Source organism: Hemiscyllium ocellatum, chromosome 22 (assembly GCF_020745735.1).
Source record: "Hemiscyllium ocellatum isolate sHemOce1 chromosome 22, sHemOce1.pat.X.cur, whole genome shotgun sequence".
Classification (NCBI taxonomy): Eukaryota; Metazoa; Chordata; class Chondrichthyes; order Orectolobiformes; family Hemiscylliidae; genus Hemiscyllium; species Hemiscyllium ocellatum.
Genome location: NC_083422.1, coordinates 55,415,975 through 55,431,303, shown reverse-complemented (window position 1 = coordinate 55,431,303; position 15,329 = coordinate 55,415,975). Strand labels below are relative to the sequence as shown.

General features: G+C 41.5%; 1 protein-coding gene across 1 annotated transcript in view; it reads left to right on the top strand.

Moving 5' to 3' along the window:
• The window catches only part of LOC132826367 (metal transporter CNNM2-like), a 240,191-nt gene that overhangs the window by 162,169 nt on the left and 62,693 nt on the right, over positions 1-15,329 (top strand). Inside the window, exon 3 of the mRNA XM_060842241.1 lies at positions 143-280. Coding sequence (XP_060698224.1) covers positions 143-280 — 138 coding nt within the window. The remainder of the gene's footprint in view (positions 1-142; positions 281-15,329) is intronic.

Sequence of the window (15,329 nt, the reverse complement as noted above, 5' to 3'; positions counted from 1 at the left end):
CCAGACAAAAAAAGTCACATCTTTGAAAGCAGTTTCTTAGCTATGTGTTTTTAGGATCTGTTTGATATTTTTGATGCTGTGCTAATTAAGGTATTTTTAATTTCCATCCATTTCCCTTCAAAATATTTTTCACATTTATAAGCTGATAACCGAACCAAAAAGAAAATTACACACCGGGAAAGGAAACAGGATTTTTCAGCCTTCAAACCGACAGATAATGAAATGAAGGTGAAGATTTCGCCACAGCTACTACTCGCAACACATCGTTTCCTAGCAACAGGCAAGTTCATGGCATCAATTGCAAAAATATATTCGAGTGAACATTAATTCAATGTTCTCTTTCCTCTTTAAATTGTTCATATAGCAAGTAGTTAAGTAGGTGAGTGGGGCTAATTGATTTAATTGAAAAGTAGAATAAAGCAGGGGGAGGGCAATAGGTGAGATTGGTAAGTGGAAGGTGCTGCAAGACTGAGTAGTCAATAAACTCTATCCACACAAAGAGATACCTTTATTCTGTTTCACTGAATCGCTTGGATTAGCGTTTAAATTGGGGGCTGAGGATGGGTGCCTGAAGGTGAAGATTGGAAATTAAGATCTTTCCATGCAAAACATTAAACTTGGAGTTACTTGAGAGAAAAATGTCTACAACCAGATGTAAAGTATCAGTTTTCAAATTTCCATTGATGTTACTTTAGACTGAACCTTATGACCAATGGAAAAGTGAAGTAGGTATGTTTATGTGGGTTAGAAAATACAATCTATGGCCTTAGCACTGCTACTTTCTCCGAGAGAAAGTGTAAAGTATTCTCAGAACTGGGGACTCAAGAAGAGAACACTAAGTAATGTTTGGATAATGTATTAACTTTTGTGGATGTAATTTATAAAGACAACTTGCTAAAAGTATGTGGCATGGTCAGACTTTGATAAAATGTCGACATCTGGATGGTTATTCCAAAGAAGAATATATAATAGAATTTAACAATTCAAGACTAAATAAAATCTTTTTAGAGATTACTAACTTAACATTTTTAAAGTTTTGTACTGTGCTAAACTGGTGAACGTAGATACACTCTAGTATTAACTGGGGTTAGATTTTCAGAAATAGACATGATTTTGGAACAAATAGCAGCAATCTACAAAACGCGTTCACAGCGATCTTTGTGGTTCAAATGGGACTTTCAGCAGGAACTTGTAACTAGGTTGCTATTCCTTCTGTGTTGCAGAGTCAATATCCTGGAACGTGGTTCCTAAGTGCACTGTAGGTGTTCCTTCACCGAAACGACTGCATTGGTTAAGAGGGCAGTTAGTTACCACCTTATTCAGGTCAATTCACGTCCATATCCCATGAATGAATTTTAAAAAGTGGTGGCATCAAAATGAGGTTGTCTATACATAGGCCAAAAGGGTCAATATGAAAGGAGACTTCTAACTAAAAGAAGTATGAGGATAGCCAGATGATTTGCAAATGTAACCAACTACAGAAATTGGGGAACTGTAACAGAAGAATAAACCTCAGAAATACCCGGAGATGGTTTCAATTATACTCAGTACCATTATGCAATGACTTGTCCTAATATAGAATAACAAAGTTTTTGAAATCATACATGACATGGAAAATTTGGGAGGAGAAGATACTGATCAGGCTGAAAGTTGCAATAATACTTCATACTGATTACACAAACCTTCAGTATTGAATATTTTAATCATAGACTCATTTAATTGCATTGGACACTGGATGCACATTCATTGTGTGTAGAGGGGATGTTTAAAATGTTAAATTAGATTCTTTTAAATACTGAGGACCAAGGTAATGTTCAGGAATTTGAGATTTTACCTGCATTGGGTTTGGGGATGACAAAGAGCTGAAAAAACTAAAAGGAGTGATGATTCTCTGTATGATAAGTGGGGGAAGCTACGTTATCAACACAGATGTAGTGTCAAATGAAATACCCTTACAGTTGACCAGATCATCAATGCTCAGGCTTACATGAAACTGAATTTGGCACATATTTTTGGGAAGTCAGTGGATTTACTCCTTATGCAAACTGGATATTATTGCAATTTTTAAAGATGACTTAATTGCGCCCACACCTCCACACTCGCTTCCCTCCAAGGCCCCAAGGGATCCTTCCTATCCGCCACAAGTTCACCTATACCTCCACACACATCATCTATTGCATCCGCTGCACCCGATGTGGCCTCCTCTATATTGGTGAGACAGGCCGCTTACTTGCGGAACGCTTCAGAGAACACCTCTGGGCCGCCCGAACCAACCAACCCAATCACCCCGTGGCTCAACACTTTAACTCCCCCTCCCACTCCACCGAGGACATACAGGTCCTTGGACTCCTCCACCGGCAGAACACAACTACACGACGGCTGGAGGAGGAGCGCCTCATCTTCCGCCTGGGAACCCTCCAACCACAAGGTATGAATTCAGATTTCTCCAGTTTCCTCATTTCCCCTCCCCCCACCTTGTCTCAGTCGGTTCCCTCAACTCAGCACCGCCCTCCTAACCTGCAATCCTCTTCCTGACCTCTCCGCCCCCACCCCACTCCGGCCTATCACCCTCACCTTGACCTCCTTCCACCTATCCCACCTCCATCGCCCCTCCCCCAGTCCCTCCTCCCTACCTTTTATCTCAGCCTGCTTGGCTCTCTCTCTCTTATTCCTGATGAAGGGCTTATGCTCGAAACGTCGAATTCTCTATTCCTGAGATGCTGCCTAACCTGCTGTGCTTTGACCAGCAACACATTTGCAGCTGTTAATTTCTCTAATCAAAATATTAAATAAATTTCTCTAATCAAAATAATTGAAATCAAGGGAGAGAAGTTTAAAGGAGAAGAGGCCAATTATTTTGAAAATGCATTGGCAGTTTACCCATCCATCTTTTCACAGGTTAAAAGTAACTCACCTTCTGACTCACCAAAGCTTGTCCACCATCTTCAAGGCACAAGTCAGAAGTGTGACTGAATACTCCCCACTTAGAGTCATCGAGATGTACAGCACAGAAACAGACCCTTCGGTCTAACCCGTCCATGCCGACCAGATATCTCAACCCAATCTAGTCCCACCTGCCAGCACCTGGCCCATAATCCCTCCAATCCCTTCCTATTCATATACCCATCCAGAAGCTTTTTAAATGTTGCAATTATACCATACTCCACCACTTCCTCTGGCAGCTCATTCCATACACGTACCACCCTCTGAGTGAAAAAGTTGCCTCTTAGGTCTCTTTTATATCTTTCTCCTCTCACCCTAAACCTATGCCCTCTAGTTCTGGACTCCCCGACCCCAGGGAAAATACTTTGTCTATTTATCCTATCCATGCCCCTGATGATCTTATAGACCTTTTATAAGGTCACTCTTCAGCCTCCGATGCTCCAGGGAAAACAGCCCTAGCCTATTCAACCTCTCCCTATAGCTCAAATCCTCCAACCCTGGCAACATCCTTGTCAATCTTTTCTGAACCCTTCCAAGTTTCACAACATCTTTCCGATAGGACGGAGACCAGAACTGCACGCAATATTCCAAAAGTGGTCTAACCAATGTCCTGTATAGCTGCAACATGACCTCCCAAGTCCTGTACTCAAAACTCTGACCAATAAAGGAAAGCATATCAAATACTGCCTTCACTGTCCTATCTACCTGTGACTCCACTTTCAAGGCGCTATGAACATGCACTCCAAGGTCTCTTTGCCTGGATGAATGCAGCCCCAACAACACTCAAAACTTGGCACCATCCAGAACAGAGTAGCCCACTTGATTGGCCCTACATTTACCAGCATTCACTCCCTCCACCACCAGCACTCAGTAGCAGCAGATTGTGCTATCTGCAAGATGCACTGCTGAAATTCGCCAAAGATTCTCAGACAACACCTTCCAAATCCACAATCACTTCTATTTAGAAGGGCAAGGGCAGCAGATACATGGTAACACCCCCTGCAAGTTCCCTTTGAAGCTTTCACCAACCTGACTTGGAAATAAGTTGCTATGCTTTCATTGTTGCTGGGTCACAATCCTGGAATTCCCTCCTTAATGCCATTGTGTGTCTATCTCCAAAAAAATGGACTGTAGTAGTTAAAGAAAGCAGCTCACCACCACCACCTCAAGGGTGTCAAAGGATGAGCAGTATAAATGCTGGCCAGCCAGTGATGCCCATATCCATGAGAGAATTAAAAGGTCTTCTTAAAAGATCAGGACTGAGAAATAATATGTACTCCAAGCTTCCGTCGTATTTACTGCTGGCCCTTTTTATATGTTCAATCATAAAGCAGGATATCATCGCTGTCTATAATGAGTCCTTCATTCGGAAGAGATTTTAATGAAGTTGTAGAAGTGGACATGAGGCATGGGATAAGGAAAAAAAAAACACATTTCCATCTTCCCTTTGTTTACATGGCAACTAGATCTAAGTGGTCTCCATAAATGTGTAGTAAAGTGAAACAAGTAACAGTGAGCAAAGTGATGGAGAAATAGATAATGAGGAAATTGGGAATACCAGTTAAATTCTGAATTGAAAATTGGTGGTAAGTTTACCAATGATGAACTTAGGAACATTCTGGCTGTGAACATGGCAACAAAAAAGTCCTTTTTATTAATGTAATGTGTTGAAGAAATCCCCCAGTAATAGATGAGATGGTTCATAACATCTTAGTACCAATCAAATTGCAAAATCTGCTTTGGCATGGCCAGTCCATATGAAGAACTGACTGCAGATTGTTGCGAGCTACAGCCCACGTCTGCTGTATTATAGCAGAAATCCAGTAATTCCTTAAGCCATGAGTAATCATTCCACCGATTGGGAAGGTACTATAATTATCTTTTTCTGAGCACTTGAATACTCAGTTTGCTGAGAAAAGAACATTCATGAAGTTTTAGAGATGAAGGGCTGGCTGAACAAAGTGACACAGAACCATAGGACAAGGCTATTTACTTCAATAGACAACTGCTGAAAGTTGGCTTTTAAGTAATATATGTTTGACAGAAAGGGCCAATAAATGGAAGAACGTTACTATTATAGGAAGAGTAGAGAAAGAAACGAGAAAATATGAACATGCACAATGAGGGACAGGAGGTAAGATCCATGGATTGGCAAAATGATTTAAAAAAAGGATCTGGAAGGTGAGAAAACATTTCTGAAAATGGACTAGAGTGAACTTAGCTCTAGGAAGGGATCGTGAGCTTGTGAAAGGAATTTTGATCACAGATATGGGAAATCTTGTAGAGTAGTCCAGAATAAGAGAGTAAGTGGAGTTTGACAAGAATCAGGTCTATGGAAAGAACTGAGAAGTAAAGTCCTTAAATTGAAAGTTTTAGTGGCTCCAAGAAAAATTAGGAGATAGAAACAAAAGAGTTGGAGAGCTGGAAACAATTTTCTGTATGTCGAGGTACCAGATAGGGAACAGCCAGCCTTATCATGCAGATGGATATGCACAGTAAAAGTGCTTCCTGATGAAACTAAGGCTAAAGTCAGACTAGTGGCTCGTGGTTTTAAAGAGAAATTGAGTGATCACGATGTTAATATGTGTTCATGAATTGCAGGAAAACATGACTTTGAGGATCATCTTGGCTCCTTTTACAACAAACTAAATCAAGGAATGTAAATCAGTTGTATAGAATGCTGCACTTTTTGTGGGGTGGAATTTTTCCAAAACCTGGTATTATTAAAACCATGTAATGAAGCTGGTGACGTTGAGGGAAGTTTTAGAAATTTAACAAGTGTGTTGTGTTAATGCTGCAGTGTGTGTATGGTATTTCTGTTAGATCTGTATCCCTGAAAATAGTTTGTTTATTCTGATTAAAACTAAATGTAATGTTGTACTGGTATCACAAGGGAAATCTGGCAGACACCTTTATGGTGCATGTCCATTTTCTTTGGCGAGCTTCTACAGAATTTGAGCACTACATGTTAAAACAAAAAGCAAATTGACTTCGGGAGCTTTTAAATATCTAGGCTAGATATTTACAGCATTAATGGAGGCTGCTCAAACCATCATACCTGTACCAATCAACAGAGATTTAATTACGCTAATCCTGTTTTCCGGCTCTTTAGCGATTGTGCTGGGAGCTGTGGCAGCACAAGTGAATACCTGAATATTACTTAAATGTCAAGTAAGTTACTGATTGAATTACTCTTTCAAGCAAAGAGTACTAGATTGGCACCATCACCCGTATGGAAAAACCAATCACTTTCCTCCTAGTCTGCTACCTCTTACCTTCAAATCTGTGCCTCCCTGATTATTGACTCCTCTTTGATTGGAAAATGTTCCTTCCTTTTCACCCTACCTATGCCTCTTATCATCTTTATACACCTTTGAGGTTCTCTCTCAACCTTTGCTGCTCCAGGGAAAATAACCTGTAGTCTTTCCTCATAGCTCCACTCTACAGTGCATGAAAGTTGATAAAACCCCTCTTACATTGTCTCTCGTGCCATCATATTTTTGCTATAATGTGATGACCAGAACTGCACATAGTACTCCAGTTATGACCTAAGCAGTGTTTCATACAGTTGCAGCATTATCTCACTGCTCTTGTATTCTATGCCTCACCTAATAAAGGCAAGAATCAAGTGTGCTGACTTAACCATCTTATCTGATTTCTCTGCTACTTTGAGGTCTGTGGATATGCACACAAAGGTCCCTCTGATCTTCAATACTTTCCAGAGTCTGACCATTTAGTGTAATCCTTGCTTTATTAGCCTTGTTTCCAAGCATGTTACCTCACATTTTCCAAGGTTGTATTCAATTTGCCATTGAGCAGTCCATTACTGTCCACCTATGGACTACGTCCTCACTGGTTACTATCTTTGTGTCATCTGTAAACTACTTGATTATATCCTCTATATGAAAGTCCAAATCATTCATGGGCACCACAAAGAGCAAGGGTCCTGGCACTGAGTCCTGCAAAACCTCTGAGAGAACAAAATTCTTCTCCTCTCTGTCCTGAAAGGGCAGCGCTTAATTTTAAAGTAGTTCCACTTAGTCGTGGACTGACCCATAAGAGGAAACTTCTTTCCATGTCCATCTTGTCAAGACCATCCAGGATCTTTTTTTATTTCAATCAAAATCACCCCTTGCTCTTCTAAACTACAATGGAAACAAGCTCAGCCTGTCCTAGCAATCCTTGTAAGTCAACTGCTCACTCCAGGTGTCGTCCGCTGACATTTGCGCCACCTACAAACGGACCCACCACCAGGGATATATTTCCCTCCCCACCCTTATCTGCTTTCTGTGAAGACTGTTCCCTCTGCGACTACCTGGTCAGGTTCACGTCCCCTCAACAACCCACCTTTCCCTGCCACCACAGGAATTGCAAAACCTTGTGCCCACACCACCCCCCTCACCTCCATCCAGGCCCTAAAGGAGTCTTCCACATCCATCAAAGTTTCACCTGCACATCCACATGTCATTTATTGTATCAGTTGCTCCTGATGCGGTCTCCCCTACATTGAAGTGAATGGACACCTTCTCTCAGAGTGTTTCAGAGAACATCTCTGGGACACTCGCATCAATCAACCCCACCGCTCCGTAGCCAAACATTTCAACTCCTCCTCCCACTCAGCCGAGGACATGACCGTCCTGAACCTCAATTAGAGTGGTGATGGAAAAGCACAGCAGGTCAGGCAACATCCAAGGAACAGGAAAATCAATGTTTCGGGCAAAAGTGTCCTGGGCCGCCTCTATCGCCACTCACTCACCACCCGGTGCCTGGAGAAAGAACGCCTCATCTTCTGCCTGGGAACCCTTCAGCCCCATGGCATCAATGTGGACTTCACCAGTTTCCTCATTTCTCCCCAGCCCCCCCACCCCCACCATCCTTACCCCAGTTCCAACCTTCCAGCTCATCACCATCCTCGTGTCTTGCCCCACCTGTCAATCTTCCTTCCCACCTATCTGCTCCACCTTCCTCTCTGACCTATCACCTTTACCCCCACCTCCATCCACCTGTTGCACTCTCAGCTACCTTTTCCCCAGCCCCCTCCCATTTATCTCACCACCCAGAGGATCCCAGCCTCATTCCTGATGAAGGGCTTTTGCCCGAAGCATTGATTTTCCTACCCCTTGGATGCTGCCTGAACTGCTAATCTTGATGCTAATCTCCAGCATCTGCAGTACCCACTTCTGCCCAATCCAGGTGTCAATATAGTCAACCTTCTCTGACTGCCTCCAATGAGAATGCATCTTTCCTTAAATAAGGAGGCCAAAATTGCACAGTTTCCGGTATGTGACCTTACCTGTGCCTTGGATAACTGAAGCATAACCTCCTTATTTTTGGGTTTATTATCTCTCCTAATAAAAATTAGCATTCTGTTAGTCAGCTAGATTACTTGCCTGCTGAATTTTCATAACTCATGCATCAGATCACCCAAATCCCTCTGTACCTCAGAGTTCTGAGCTGTTCACCATTTAAGTAATACTTTTGCTTTTTTAAATTCTTTCTACCAAAGTGACCAACTTCATGTTTTCCCTACATTGTGTTCCATCTGTCAGATTTTTGCCCACTCAGTCAACCTATTATAACTGTTGCAATTTTCTTATGTCTTCACAACATGGGAAAAGCCAGGGAACAATATACCGCTGAGTCTGATGTCAGTGGTGAGTATGTTGTTGGAGGATATTTGGAGGGTATTCTGAGAGAGGATTTACATGTATTTGGAAAGGCAAGAACTGATTAGAGATAGTCAGCATGGTTTTGTGCATGGGAAATTGTGACTTGCAAATTAGGTTGGGTGTTTTGAAGCGTTTTAAGAGCAGTACATGTTGTCTATGTGGACTTTAAAAAGGCCTTCAGCAAGATCCCACATGGTAGATTGATTGATTAGCAAGATTAGATCACATGGTATCCAGTAAGAGTCAATTGGATACAAAATAGGGGTAGTACAGGTCAATATTCAAACTGGAGGCCTGTGACCAACAGTGTGCCACAGGATTGGTTCAGGGTCAACTGTTGTTCATCATTTGTGTCAACTATTTGGATGAGAATATAGGAGGTATGGTTAGTAAGTCTGCAGGTGACACCAAAATTGGTAGTATGGTAAACTGTGAAGAAGGTTATCTAAGAGTATGTAACAAGATCTTTATCAGATGGGCCAAGAACAGCAAATGGATTTTAATCTAGATAAATAAGAGATGCCACAGTTTGGTAAGGCAAACCAAGGCAAGACCTACACAGTTAGTGGTAGGACCTTGGAGTGTGTTATTGTACAGAGGGACCTGGAATGCAGGTTCATAGTTCCTTAAAAGCAGCATTGCAGGTAGGGTGGTGATGGTGGTGTTTGGCACGCTTGCCTTTATTAGTCAAAGCATTAGTATGGGAGTTGGGACATCATGTTACGTCTGTAAATAGACATTGGTGAGACCACTTTTAGAATACTGTAAACAGTTCTGGTCACCCTGCTCTAGGAATGACGTTAAACTAGAAAGGATGCAGAAATAAAAAATACAAGGATGTCACTGGGACTGGAGTGTTTAAGGTACAAGGAGAGGCTGCGCTGGGACTTTCATTCCTAGTGTGTTGGAGGCTGAGGGGGTGACCTTGTAGATGTTTATAATAGGTTTGTAGAGGGGCAAAGATAAGGCGAATAGCCAAAGCCTTTTTCCAAGAATAGAATAGTCCGAACCTAGAGAAAATAAGTCGAAGGTGAGAGGGAACACATTTAAAAGGGATAGTATTTTCACAGAGCTTGGTTTGTGTATGGGATGAGCTGCCAGAAGAAGTGGTACTGGTAGTACAATTACAGCATTTTAAAAGCATTTGGATGGATATATGAATAGGAAAGGTTAAAAGGGATATGGACCAAACACAGTCAAACGGGACTAAGCTACTATACCTTTGCTCGCCTCATCTGAGATATTGATTTAAATTGTAAAATGTTGAGGCCCCAGCACTGACCCTTCAGTACTCCTCTTGTCACATAAAATCATCAAATCTTACCAGTGCAGAAAGAGGCCATACGGTCCATTTGACTCTGCACGGACCCTCCAAAGAGCACCTCACCCCCACCTTCTTTGCACATGTCTCAGGTAATCAGCGATGGTAATCTTTCATGTTCTGTTACCAATTTAATGCCTAGCTCATGATACTCCGTATGCAGAACCTCTTTCTTAGTTCTCACAATGTCATTACAGAGGAACCTCGATTATCTGAAGGACACGGGCGGGGAGTATTTCGTTCGGTTAATCAAATTCTGGATAATCGCGGTTCGTCTGTAGTAACAATCTGGACCATGACTACTTCACCACCTACTGTAGTTTCCTTTCTGATCCTGAGCAGATTTCCCATGTCCTGCCACAGGGCAGGCAACACGTCTGTTTGGACATTTACTCCTCCTTTAATAGCAGTGTCAATCTCCCTCACTGTACTATCAACTACTATTGCTTCATTCCTATAGCTTCCTCCACTTTAATAGCTTCCAGTGGCATGGCGAGTTTGCATGTTTCACTTAGAGTCATAGAAGATGTACAGACCCTTCAGTCCAACCCATCCATGCCAACCAAATATCTCAACCCAATCTAGTCCCACCTGCCAGCACCCGGCCCATATCCCTCCAAACCCTTCCTATTCATATACCCATCCAAATGCCTCTTAAATGTTGCAATTGTACTAGGCTCCATCACTTCCTCTGGCAGCTCATTCCTACATATACCACCTCCTGCATGAAAAAGTTGCTCCTTTGGTCTCTTTTATATCTTTACTCTCTCACCCGAAACCTATGCCCTCTAGTTCTGGACTGCTGACCCCAAGGAAAAGACTTTGTCTATTTACCCTATCCATGCCCCTCATAATTTTGTAAACCTCTATAAGGTCACCCCTCAGCCTCTGACGCTCAAGGGAAAACAGCCCCAGCCTGTTCAGCCTCTCCCTATAACTCAAATTCTCCAACCCTCGCAACATCCTTGTATATCTTTTCTGAACTCTTCCAAGTTTCACAGCATCTTTCCAATGGGAAGGGGACCAGAATTGCACGCAATATTCCAACAGTGCCCTAACCAATGTCCTATACAGCCGCAACATGACCTCCCAAATCCTGTACTCAAAACTCTGACCAATAAAGGAAAGCATACCAAACACCGCCTTCACTATCCTATCTACCTGCGACTCCACTTTCAAGGAGCTATGAACCTGCAGTCCAAGGTCTCTTTGTTCAGCAACACTCCCTAGGACCTTACCATTAAGTGTATAAGTCCTGCTAAGATTTGCTTTACCAAAATGCAGCACCTCGCGTTTATATGAATTGGCCCATTTTATCAAGATCCTGTTGTAATCGGAGGTAACGCTCTTTACTGTCCACTACACCTCCAATTTTGGTGTCATCTGCAACTTACTAACAGTACCTCTTATGCTCGCATCCAAATCATTTATGTAAATGACAAAAAGTAGTGGACCCAGCGACGATCCCTGTGGCACTCCACTGGTCACAGGCCTCCAGTCCGAAAAAAAACCCTCCAGTACCACCATCTGTCTTCTACCTTTGAGCCAGTTCTGTATCCAAAATGGCTAGTTCTCCCTGTATTCCATGAGATCTAACCTTGCCAAACAGACTCCCCTGGGGAACCTTGTCAAACGCTTTACTGAAGTCCATCTACCGCTCTGCCCTCATCAATCCTCTTTGTTACTTCTTCAAAAAAACTCAGTCAAGTTTGTGAGACATGATTTCCCAAGTACAAAGCCATGTTGACTATCCCTAATGAGTCCTTGCCTTTCCAAATACATGTACATCTTGTCCCTCAGGATTCCCTCCAACAACTTGCCCACCACCGACGTCAGGCTCACTGGCCTATAGTTCCCTGGCTTGGCTTTAGCACCTTTCTTAAATAGTGGCACCATGTTAACCAACCTCCAGTCTCTGTGACTATTGATGATACAAGTATCTCAGCAAGAGGCCCAGCAATCACTTCCCTAGCTTCCTGCAGAGTTCTAGGATACACCTGATCAGGATCTGGGGATTTATCCACCTTTGTGTTTCAAGACATCCAGCATTTCCTCCTCTGTAATATGGACATTTTGCAAGGTTTCACCATCTATTTCCCTACAGTCTATATCTTCCATATCCTTTTCCACACTAAATACTGATGTAAAATACTCATTTAATATCTTCCCCATTTTCTGCAGCTTCACATGAAGGCCGCCTTGCTGATCTTTGAGTGGCCCTATTCTCTCCCTAGTTACTCTTTTGTCCTTAATGTAATTGTAAAATCCCTTTGGATTCTCCTTAACTCTATTTGCAAAAACTATCTCATGTCCCCTTTGTGCCTCCTGATTTCCCTGTTAATTATACTCCTTATGCCTTTATACTCTTCTAAGGATTCACTCAATCTATCCTGTCTATACCTGACATGTGCTTCCTTTTTCTTAAACCAACTCTCAATTTCTTTAGCCATCCAGCATTTCCTGTACCTACCAGCCTTTCCTTTCACCCTGACAGGAATATACTTTCTCTGGATTCTCATTATCTCATTTCTAAAGGCGTCCCTTTTTCCAACCGTCCCTTTACCTGCAAACATCTGCTCCCAATCAGCTTTTGAAATTTCTTGCCTAATACTGTCAAAATTGGCCTTTTTCCAATTTGGAACTTCAACTTTTAGATCTGGTCTATCCCTTACTTGTGACCCCTACTGTCATCCATACAGGCTGAGGGAACCTCACACCTTCTGGGCATTGCAGAGGCAGCACTCCTGCTTTCTGTGTTCCTTTATGTAGCTCAAACCTTGTCTCTAGTGACTGATCAAATCCGAAAACCCTATCCCAAATCATGTAATTTTCTCCTGGTACCAAAAATCCAGATAACAGTTCCCTTCCCAAACTACAGGGTGTGTAGTTTGGTCCTCAGCTCAAACTCAGAGCAGAAGCTGCTTAAACACTTAAAAACTTGATACCTTAATTGGTTAGTGCATTATGTAAAGGAGTTGGGATGTTATGTTATGACTGTACAGGACATTGGTAAGGCTGCTTTTAGAATACTGCATTCAATTCTGGTCTCCCTGCTATGGGAATTATGTTGTTAAACTTGAAAGGGTTCAGAAATTATTTATAAAGATGTTGCTAGGATTGAACAGTTTGAGCTATGGGAGAGGTTGAATAGGCTTTCTTCCCCCTTGAGTGTCAGAGGCTGAGGATGACCATGTAGAGGTTTATAAACTCATGAGGGGGTGAATAGTCATGGTCTTTTTCCCAGGGCAGGGGTGTCCAAAAGTAGAGGGCATAGATTTAAGGTGAGAGGGGAAATATTTAAAAGTGACCTGAGGGGCAGCTTTTTCATGCAGAGGGTTGTACTTGTTTGGAACTTGCTGTCAGAAGAGGCGAAGGAGGCAGGTGCAGTTAAAACGTTAAAAAGGCATCTGGATGGATACATGAATCGAAGGAATTTAGAAGGATATGGACCAAATCCATGTGGATCAGTAGTTTAGGATATTTGGTTGGCGTGAATGAGTTAGACTAAAGGGTCTGTTTCCATGCTGTATGACTCTATGACACTCTGATATAGTGCGCACCTATTTGTTATGGATTGTAATGGTATCCAGAAGCTCCCAAATGCTGTAGCCTAGACACATTACCTGAACAGCCATCCTGATTGAGTCTTCTTTTTTTTGATTTAGTAATAGGATATGGCATCTGTGGATAAGTCAGCATTTATTGCCCATTCCTAATTGCCCAGAGGGCAGTTAAGTGTCAACCACATTGCTGTGGGTCTGGAGTCACATGTAGGCCAGACCAGGTAAGGATGGCAGTTTCCTTCCCTAAAGGACATTAGTGAACCAGGCGTGTTTTTCTGACTGCTGAAAATGGTTCCAGATGTTTAATTAATTCAAATTCCACCATCTGTCATGGCAGGATTTGAACCTGGGTCTCTAGGATTAACACTTCAGTGATGATAACACTAGGCAATTGCCACCCCGTTATTTAGTTAATTTTTACTTGTGTAAACTGTTCTTCATATTTTAATTAACTTTATAACCAGTTCATATACAGTGTAAAAATTTAAGAAAGGAAGACCCTCGCCATTTACCAGGGACTCATTAAACAGCTAGTCTCTTTCTGTAGTTGAGCAAGAACAAATTGTGGTGAGCTCCAGTCCACAAGTAATATTTGGGTCCTAGAGTAATCCATTACTTTACTGTCCATGAATTCCTGCTTATACAAAGTTGTTCCACATTTACCTCACCCTGCACTAAATCCTGTGTGCGCAAAAACCTCATTGATCTGTATTGCCATTCTGACTTAACCACCGAAACACATTAAATTGTCTTCAGTGATTATAATCTGGATTTTGATGCTTGCCTCATTATTTCTGAAATTGGCTGGTTGGTTTGTATACTTTGCTGTTTCCTCGCTAAAAATTTTCACCCCGCCCTTTTATCTTTTAAAAACATAATTAAATGTATCTCTTCAACCTACTCCTCCTAACCATCTCCAGTCTGGCTCAGAATTCAGATTTCTGCACCTAATTGGGGCAAACCTTGGAATGTGCTCTAATTTAAAGATGCCTTGCAAATGTACATTAGTCTTGTTGTAATCCAGGAGAAAAGAATTTATAAGCAACATAGGTTATTGCTTTTTCTTTCCCCACTGATTTTAAATGTCCATTAAATGCTTTCATAGGATATTAAGGATGAACCTAAAAGTTGACTTTCTTCTTGGTTGCCAGTAGTTAGGATTGCTCTCTTCCCCTGATTGTATATGTTACATTACAGCTTCCATTTAAAATGTACAGTTTGGGGTGTGAAGTTTTGTATTGCAAGGTGAAGATTATATTTAGGAAATTAGATTATTTCTATATATACTGTATGACATTAAAAACATTCCCACCCAAAGGATAGCACAAATTATTCCTGCAGTAACGTAAAACTACTTCAATGTTATTGTTTAGGGCAAATTATATTTTTTTCTGACTGTGATCTGGAAGGAAATACAGGTTGAAGGGAAATAGTTCAAATTTACTACATTTTGAGAGTTTGAATTCAATTAGTAAAGAATTCTGGAAAAATAAAAACAGTGAACTTCTGAAGTGTCTTAAAAATTCAATTGATTCACTGATATTTTTGTGTTCAAAAAGGGAATCTGCCATCTCTATCTAACCAGCCTATTTATATGCGCTGACACTTGATCACTCTCTAAAGTGCCCTCGCATGTTATATAAAACAACTAAATTCTCTATCTAATAGCATTATAGGAATACCTTCATCATATGACAACAGTGATTCAAGAACACAGTGCAATATATATCTCCAGGAAATTAACAATGAATAATAAATGCCCTGCTAGTGATGCCTGCACTCCAGAAACTAGGGAATTAACTTTTTTAAAATAAATTACCTACTTCCTAAACT